The 8908-nt window shown below is 38.8% G+C and overlaps 1 protein-coding gene across 5 annotated transcripts in view; it reads right to left on the bottom strand.

Annotated features, from left to right (window-relative positions):
* The window catches only part of LOC138024837 (sodium-coupled neutral amino acid transporter 9 homolog), a 47820-nt gene extending 39196 nt beyond the window's left edge, over positions 1–8624 (bottom strand). The window contains exon 1 of one of the 5 annotated variants that reach the window (XM_068872021.1): positions 8350–8624. In XM_068872021.1, the coding sequence (XP_068728122.1) occupies positions 8350–8459 (110 nt within the window). In that variant the 5' untranslated portion in view covers positions 8460–8624. Of the gene's footprint in view, positions 1–667; positions 801–4777; positions 5028–8349 lie in introns of those variants that run through there. The other 4 variants (XM_068872024.1, XM_068872020.1, XM_068872022.1 and 1 more) reach the window with 4 other exon arrangements.
* Positions 8625–8908: the final 284 nt, after the last annotated feature.

Here is an 8908-nt window from a genome sequence, read left to right as displayed (position 1 = left end):
GAGTACACAGAGGAAAACCTCTCAGAGAAGAGTAGAGAAAACCAACAAATTCAACTTAGACTGGGAACAGTCTCTCTTTTGCTCTAAAATCGTTGAGACAAACAAAAACTTCAAATGACTGAAACTGTGGATCGTAAATACCGCAAGCGTTTGTTAGAGCGAAAAGAGAGACGCAATGGCTTCATATTGCATTTTTAATTGGTACCCCAGTAACAGATTGACAGCTCTCATCATCCTGCTGCTATGCCCATTGGAAAAATATTCTTGTGGGAATGGCCGTTTGCCGAAAATTATGTGTAATGTTTGTTGAATAATATTCCACACCAAAAAACCAGCAACAAATAAAAAGGCGTCCATGTCTGATTTTTGCCGTTTATGTATAAAGAGTTCCTTCAAAATAATTTATGGCACTTTACCATCAAGAAGCGGCACCGGTGAGCCTTCAGAAGCCCAACAACCAAATACATCGTATGTGAGAATGGAAAATATTTTTAACGTCTCATGTCGGAAGGGAGAAGAAAGGCTTCGCTGAACTTTACTTTAGAGAAGCTTGGAATTACTACATTACAAAGTTACTCGCCTTCTCCTTATGTGAAAAAGTAACAGATATCCCAGGACAAAGGAAGCAATATCACCAAGGTATATTCAAGCAAATTTTGCAACACACCTTGAGCACTGTTCAAAATCAAAGTCTTCGACTACCGCAGATGATGATGGATCTTTAATTTCTCGTGAAACAACAAAGGAAAAACAATCCTTTCGCAAAGCCAACTGTTGCTTGATTATTTTGGACACCTTTGCAGTGTTTGACACTAACGCTTGCCCGATTGCCTGGGGGAAGCAAAATAGGCAAGATTTCCGCACAGGTCCCTACTTCATTATGCATACACTCCTTTGTTTCAAGAAAACAATAGCGATAACAATAGACGTCCTTTGGGATTGTGGCGCTTTGCTCTTTCTTTCTAAAGGTTTTTTTTCTAAGTCTATATGGACTTAAAAAAAGTCGGTCGAACTTCTGTCTGAAATACGGAAAATCGAACAGTTTTTCCTGCAATTTCGGCACTTTTCCTGCAATTTTACCCATTTTTCAGTTTCAGAATAAGCGCAAGAAGTGGAGTTTCAAGCAATCGTTGTAATAGGGTTCAGATTCGCAAACATAACAAACAAACTAAGTAAAAGTACTGTCATAAGAAATTTAATGGCTACCTGCTCTTTTTATCGGGAAATTGCTCTTCCTGTCTGCTTAAAAATTCGCCGAGACACTGCAAAGTGTATATTTTCTTCCTTTCCTGTATTTAGGATCACGAACGGTGCATTTAGAGGGATTTTGCGATTTATCGCTCTTTGTAGAGATCGGCAATATGCTCAATGATACTTCCAAGTAAATAGCTTTGGTAGAGATCCATGGATGTTCCCCTACGAGGCATACTTCGTTTCACTCCCCATCATGTCTTTTCAATGCCCTGCTGTGGGCTCGTTTGTCTGGGTCGACGAAGTTTAGGCGATGGTTAACTGCGGTGAGATGATGTTAGCCCTTGTCTTGTAGGCAGTTGTAAACTTTCCGGCCACAGGTAGCTAGGGCTAATATTTTTTCAAGGAAAGTTTACGGTCAGAAAATTAATATGTGTTCTGGCGGATTGAAGGCTATCCATTGCAATTTTTTCTTGAGCATCGCGAAACAGATCCATCTCACGATGCGGTACTTTGTCTTTGCCAACTGACTGCGTTTTCACACAGGTTTTGGATACGGAAGACGAAAGTAAATTGTTTTCTTTGCACCACTCTATGCGCAACTTTGGAAAGGCTATAAAGCAGCGACAATTTCCAAATGATCAAATCTTCCATTGCTGTGACCCTTTTACTTCGGTAGCCATCTTGATTATTACGAAGACACAAGTTTGCTTCAAAAGAAGGGAAATATGAAACGATTTTAATTGCAATGAAATCGTGCATGAAAGTTTCCCATGAAAGATGCACCAATCAGACTTTAAGCCTGGTATACTCTTCCACGCAGTGAACTTATAAGTGTGCCGCACGCACGGGGCATGAAGGAAAAGCAGGTCACAGTTCACAGCAATACTGGAAAACCTAAAACTATCACAGGGACTAACCTTAAGCCTAAACAGTGCCTTTAGTCGTAATTAGGGTTACGGTTAGCATTATTAAAGGGATGGGTTGTTTCAAGAGTAGTAAAACAGGATCTCTTAATGGTGACATACAAGTGTAAGTTCGATTGTAGGTGCTCGGCGCGGCACGTGTATATAATTACGTATCATTGTTATGTAAATAGTCAGCCAGAATTCAAAATAAATGTCATTTTCAAGGTGTGAATTAGCAACTTGACACGTTAACTCAGTGGTAAAGAACAGGGACAAGTAATCCAGATGTTTACAGTGAGTCGGAGTTCAAGGCAAGCTGCGAGTGACATATCATGGGATAAAATGGACGAAAAAGCCGAGCGGGGTCTGGAAATAAGAACAAGACGAAAAGATAGAAAGAGGAAAGCTGAGACAAAAACGAATAACGGTGTGGGCGATGAAGGGAAAGAAGAGAGAGAGGGACGGAGAGAAAAGATGAGATCCGTTTTTATTCATCCCGTAAGTACAAATTACCCATGTATATATTCGGTTCTCTTGGGTATACATATTGTTCTACAAAACAATAGCGCGAATGAATAATTTATTTATTCTGCATGCATAATAAAGTAGGGACCTGTACGGAAATCATTCCGCAAAATATATTCGTGGGCAAGTAAAACAACTCTAACACTTGCCCGATTGGGCAATCAGAGTTTTTGTTCGGCTAATAATTTATTTTGCAGAACGATTTGATTTGCAACAAAGAAAGTGACTAGCAATATGACGTAGTCACCAAAAATACAATAAAAAAAATTATTAAAACAACATTTACACTTTGCTGTCACTTATTTTTCTGTTAAGAATAGATTGGTACAATGTACAAACCTCAAAACAGATTGGAAGGAGGAACAATACAAGCACACAAGAAAATTCTACGGTTTTTTTAAGCAATTTCAACCAACTTTTTAAGGCTTAAAGAACAAACTATTGGACAAAATAATGACAATTAATTCAAAACCAGCCTCATTTCAGAGAGATATTCAAAGAATCTCCCTTGATCTCTTATACAAAAGGAAAATTGCTTAAAGATAATGCTAGTCAAAGCAAAACTGTGAAGGCTTCTACAACACCATGGACACACAGCAGGAGTCAGGCTGCTCTTTCAAACCAATTTTACTCACATTTTACACAAATTTGAGATTTTTACAAGGCTCCTTTGAGTTTTAATGGGCAACAGGTCTTTAGAAGGTGGGCAACCCAAAAAAAAAACCATGGGGAACCAAAAAAAAACAAAACTAGTTGCCCAAGGGACAAATTAGTAAGAAAGTAACTGTTAGTGTTGAAGACTGCTTTGAATCGAAAGAATTGTTGAATATTTTCCAAAGCATGTTAAGGTGAAAATGAAAACGTAAAATCAGAAGAATCATTAAATTCTTAAGAGTCTTCGGTAAAATCGTAGAATAGGAGAATGAAAATCTAAAGTAAATCGTAAATCGGCCGTAAAATAGGTAGAATCAGAGACTTAAATCATAAAATAGGTAACAATCTTAGTGATATAAAATCGGAAAATGGTAGCTGTAAATTAGAGTACACTACTTCTACAATTTAGCGATAATCGGATTGCTGGAGCATCCTTGCGATAATAATCACACCTTTTGCAACATTGAAACTTTGATTAATAAAGCTTTTGAAGAAAAATGTGGGCAGAATAGCCAAAACATCTTGATTTTCAAGAAGTCCGAGTACAGCCTCCAAATTACCGTGAAATTAAGAGTTGATTGACATTTATCTCCCGAGATCGACCAATAAGAATACTCCGTCACTGGAGCCCCAGGGTTCCAAACCGCAATATGAAACCATTTTCACTCTAACCAACGCCCACAATTTTTTCAACCTGCAGCTTCGGCCATTGACAGTTCAACAATTCCAGAGCAAAAGAGAGACTGCTCGCAGTCTAAATTCAACTCAACTCTCATTCACCACTGCATGACGCCAAGTCTGGGAATCAAACCTGAACCATATGGGTGGGACCACTCTGCTCCCACTGTGATTTATGACTCACACACAAGCATCTCTTTTTAAAGTATATAAAACTAAGTACTCCATATTTGCAATGAGATATATTTAGTTAATATTTTCATGACCAGCTTAGATTGTCTCATGATTATCACGCTTTATAATCTATTGTAACTAAAATCATTCTGCACTGTAGCCATCGCACCAACTTGTTCACAGCTCAGATTACGTGACGCAGACTCCAAGTTTTCCTTACAGTGAAAGTAAACCATCAGGAACAAAATTATGTTGCTCATAACAATTTTGAAAATAATAAAAACATTATTTTGGAATCGCAAGATTAGCACAAACCAAAGCATACAAGCCCCAAAAGCGTTCATTCAGCTGACAATTCGACGTCGTCTTATGGTCGCTGCTTAGAATCTCTGTGGCAAAGTCTCACAAAATAACGATGAAAGATACGCAACATACAATTTACCTCTCCGATGCTCATTTTCATGCAATATATCGAAGTATTTAAGATTACTCACAAAAACCACTTGTACTGATAATCATGTCACATGCACTGACCTCGATTTCCGACAAGACAGTCTTTCAACGTGAAGTGGGTCAATAACTGACAATTACAGTAAGTTACTGTGAAGTTCAGATTTTGAAAATCAAATACTTTACAATTAACTTACTTTGTAGATGAAGCACTAGAAGCAAGGCTTAATCTGTCTGGAGAAGAAGAATTTGGTTCGCCTTGAACAGAAAGCAACGGTCTTTTTTCGTCTACGGCACGCAGCAAAGCTCCGTCAGATCTACTTCTTTGCATTGCTCCCGTGCAAGTCTTGCCAAATTCACTTCAGAATTCGAAAATTGCATTAAACTTACAACGACATCTCGATTAACTACGACTTGTGGTCAGTAACTTTTATTTTCTTCGGCGTTGTACGCGGGGGACTCGGTCAAGACCGGAACCCTCAACACGACCATCACACTTCCGGTCAAAGCAGCTCGGGCGAGGTGGTCGGGTGTGCGTAATAAACATGTATTTGTATTAAGAGTCGAACCTCCACTGACGGACACCTCCTGTAAGCGGACACCTCCCGAATGTGGACACCAAAGCGCGGTCCTGTCGATTTCTCCTGTAAGAGGATATCTCTCGCAAGCGTTCTCGAATACCTATGCGGGGTCCACAGGGTCTAAAATATCCTCCCGTAAGCGGACAGTAAACAATTATTTCAAGAAAATTTTTAACGAAATGTGCTCAATTTTAATGGTTTAATCGCACACTGTGCAAGACAAAACATAGTCATTTTGATTACAATTAGTTATCCGCTTTCCCGTAATAATAATAATAATAATAATAATAATAATAATAATAATAATAATAATAATAATAACTTTATTTTCACACGATAATGTTTAAAGCTGAATTTAGCTTGTGGGGCCGCGCACTAATGAAATCAAATCAAGTTAATATATATCAAATTATATTGCTTTTTAAGGAGAGGGGAAAACCGGAGTACTCGGAGAAAAACCTGTCGGAGCAGACTCAACCCACATATGACGCCGGATCTGGGAATCGAACCAGGGCCACTAAGAACCGTTGATGAGTTAGACGCACGCTTCAGGAACTTCTTCACTCAATCTCAAACATATTCTAATAAACAAATGACATCTTATACAAAACCAGTCCTTACTGAGAGAAATCTTAAAAAACCCTCCCTTAATTTTACATAGAAAGGGGAGGTCTTAGAGGAATAAGGTCTTGAATTTCCTATATTGACTAATAGGAATCGTGATTGGCCTGTCTACACCTTGAAGCACAACTACAAGTTGTCTTAACAACAACAACAACAACATTTATTTAAACGCGATAAAAATTACAGCGGAGCTGATGTGATCGTGTATTTAAGAAGTTAAAAAGTACTATTTACATATATATATATATATATATACGAAGCTATTTACATGAAATTCTACGTTTGAGCGTGTTTTTAAACAAGCTTCTGCTTGTGATAGAACGTGTATGATTTTCAAGAGAATGATTTGTTGTGGTGCATTATATGCCCTCTATTACACTTTTATTTTTCAACTTCCCATAAGCGGACACCTCCCGTAAGCGGACACTTACCCTTGGTCCCGAGGGTGTCCGCTTACGGGAGGTTCGACTGTAGCAATATTCAGACATGCAATATTTAAATTTAACCACAAAGCCTCACCGCCGTGTGTGAATATTGATATATCGAACTTGGCCTATTGGTTGGCAATCACGAACCATTAATTATAACACTGCCTTGTTTGGGTGTTCTTTGCTGTTACATGAATATATCTAACGCCATGCACTACAGAAACGTAATAAGCAAGACATAAGGATCTGTCCTTTCTCATCTTTTATTGACTGAACAAAGAATTGCCTGGAGGGTACATTCATTACTCATGCCCGTCTCTATATATTTTAATGGAGAAAGACCTTGATCAATATCAAATTACTTCAAAGAGCAAATGGCGTAACTTGCTCTTCATACTACATCGGAAAGACTCCTCCCTTGCTGTAATATTATAGCGGTATACATATCTTTCCCATACAATTTCCCCAGAGGAGCCTTGGGGTCTATTTATATGAGACAACTCGCCCCGCCCGGCATGGTCTCCCCCTTTTTCAGCAGCCCGCCTAAACGTCCAGCAGGTCTGTTCGGGCAGCGATGGAATAACCGCAAAATAGCTTCAAAAATGGCGCAAAATAGTGCTCGAATTTCCAAAAATGGGCTCAAAATTTAGAAATAGTTCTCAAGAGTTGCTAAACATTCCCTTGGAGATTTTCGTCAGTATGCCTTTTTTACAAAAAAATTGGCCTTGCGTTGTTTATAAATTTTCAAGTTAATAAGACATTAATTTTTTTAAGCAAAGGAAATGAGACACTCCCTGTTCCCCAGTTCAAATTAGCCATGTTCTCCGTTTCCCCAAAACCTCTGGGGAAAGCCTCAAAAATACTTTAGTAATACATTTTTGGTTTCAAATCGCTTTACATAAAACGCAACACTGACTCAAGCTCATTTGAACCATGTAAACTCTTGTGTGTTCAGTAACTTAATCTCACGATCAGATATATGCTGAAGACCGTTCTTCAAGCCAAGTGCTGCTGTGAGCTAGCTCAGAATACGAAGAAAGAGCTTAAGTAATGGTCCGGCTAAGAAGCAGGCAGAAAAACAATAGCCCGCGGCAATAGCGTCGGTTAGTTAAAATGTGCCAACATTTTTAATCAAATTAAGTTCGGCTGTTCCCATTGGTGTAAGCAGCTAAAAGCGCGAAATTTGAATTTCAATGAAAAATGTAATCGACTTGCCGTCTAAAAAATTAGATTCTGTTTCGTAGAACAAATCATTATGCCTTCAAAAACTATGTTTGTAAATATCGTCAAGATTCTATGCGCCATTTGCCGATTGGCGAATGGCGCATAGAACAATGCCCAAATTTGGCCGAGAGACAGAGATCAAGGGCATGGGGAAGAAGAAATCCAAAAAAGGCTTTTTTTTCATTTTTTTCTCATCTTTTTTCGACATTTTCCGATATTAGCCAATCAGATGCCTCGATTGGAGCAGCAGCTTCTAAGTACTTTTGCCGCTGGGCTGCCTGCTTCTTAGCCGGACCATTACTTAAAATGTTTCGAAAAATGAGAGAACTTGTTGAAATTTTCCTCAAAAAGCGAAAGTGTTCTCAAGAGCACTCGAAATGTACTAAAAAACTACCCAGCGCAATCAATGTAGGCCTAGCGGCTTGACAAAATTTGGAAGCCGCTAATATGATTGGGATTGTTTTCGTGATGTAACCCGTTGTAACTCGATTACGCGGTATTCTTTTGCTTTCCATGGAATGCATGCGATTGCAGGCAAATGCATTATGTCATGAGCATCACTCATAGCGGGAAAATGCATGCGGGCAAGTAACAGCTGGTTCTACTTTCCAGTCACTGAGTAATTAGTATAGCAAAACAAAGACATAACATAACATACATTTTTTTTTTATTGGTGGTATGTGCGCTAGTATTTTAATAAATACTTCATTAACATGTTTTCCTTTTAACAAAACACAGCTTTTTAAAAGACTACACCCGGCTACCAAGTTACACAAAGGAGAAAGAACTTTTGCGAGTTTTTTTGCGTCACTTGCAACAGTTGTTAGCTCTGTAATGACTGGCGGCGGCTATCTATCACTGGCCTTTTAGGGAAAAATACAAGATATCTAATGATTCTCGTTGAATACTTACGTTATTATTGAGACCTTTTTGTTTGATCCGTGAGCATATATGTCTGGCTTACCAACCCTGACATCGCTTTGCACAGGCAATAAGGTCTTTTTTTCCTGTGTAGTCTCCATTGATAACAAAACCGTAGTGGGCTATCTTCCCTCCAGAGTGACTTTGAAAACTACACAAACAATCTGAAGTCGAGTTTATAAGTCACACGTTCGAATCGGCCTCTGCGAATAACACCAACACGTTAGTCTTTATTCTCTGAATGAAACGGGACCCAGACAAGGGATTGTACGTGTACACGCGGCCTACAGTTCATAAAGATCAGGTGCAACACGCAAGAAAATCAGATTAAAGACACGTTCCTTCAGTTATCTCTTGGCCCCCTTCACTCGTTCGTGAAACGTTTTGAGAAATTTGTGTAACTTTGCACCGTTTCATCTCTTACAGTCCCTTTGGACAAAAAATGAGACAAATTGGAGGATTTAACCTGTATTCTCACGAATGTCACACGTGAAAATGCTAAGTACACCAAGTCAAAGACTGATGTTTGGTGCAAAGAACATATATAAAA

The sequence above is a fragment of the Montipora capricornis genome, chromosome 11, assembly GCF_036669925.1.
Source record: "Montipora capricornis isolate CH-2021 chromosome 11, ASM3666992v2, whole genome shotgun sequence".
Taxonomy (NCBI): domain Eukaryota; kingdom Metazoa; phylum Cnidaria; class Anthozoa; order Scleractinia; family Acroporidae; genus Montipora; species Montipora capricornis.
Note: the sequence above shows the minus strand (reverse complement) of the source record. Positions and strands in the feature narration are given on the sequence as shown.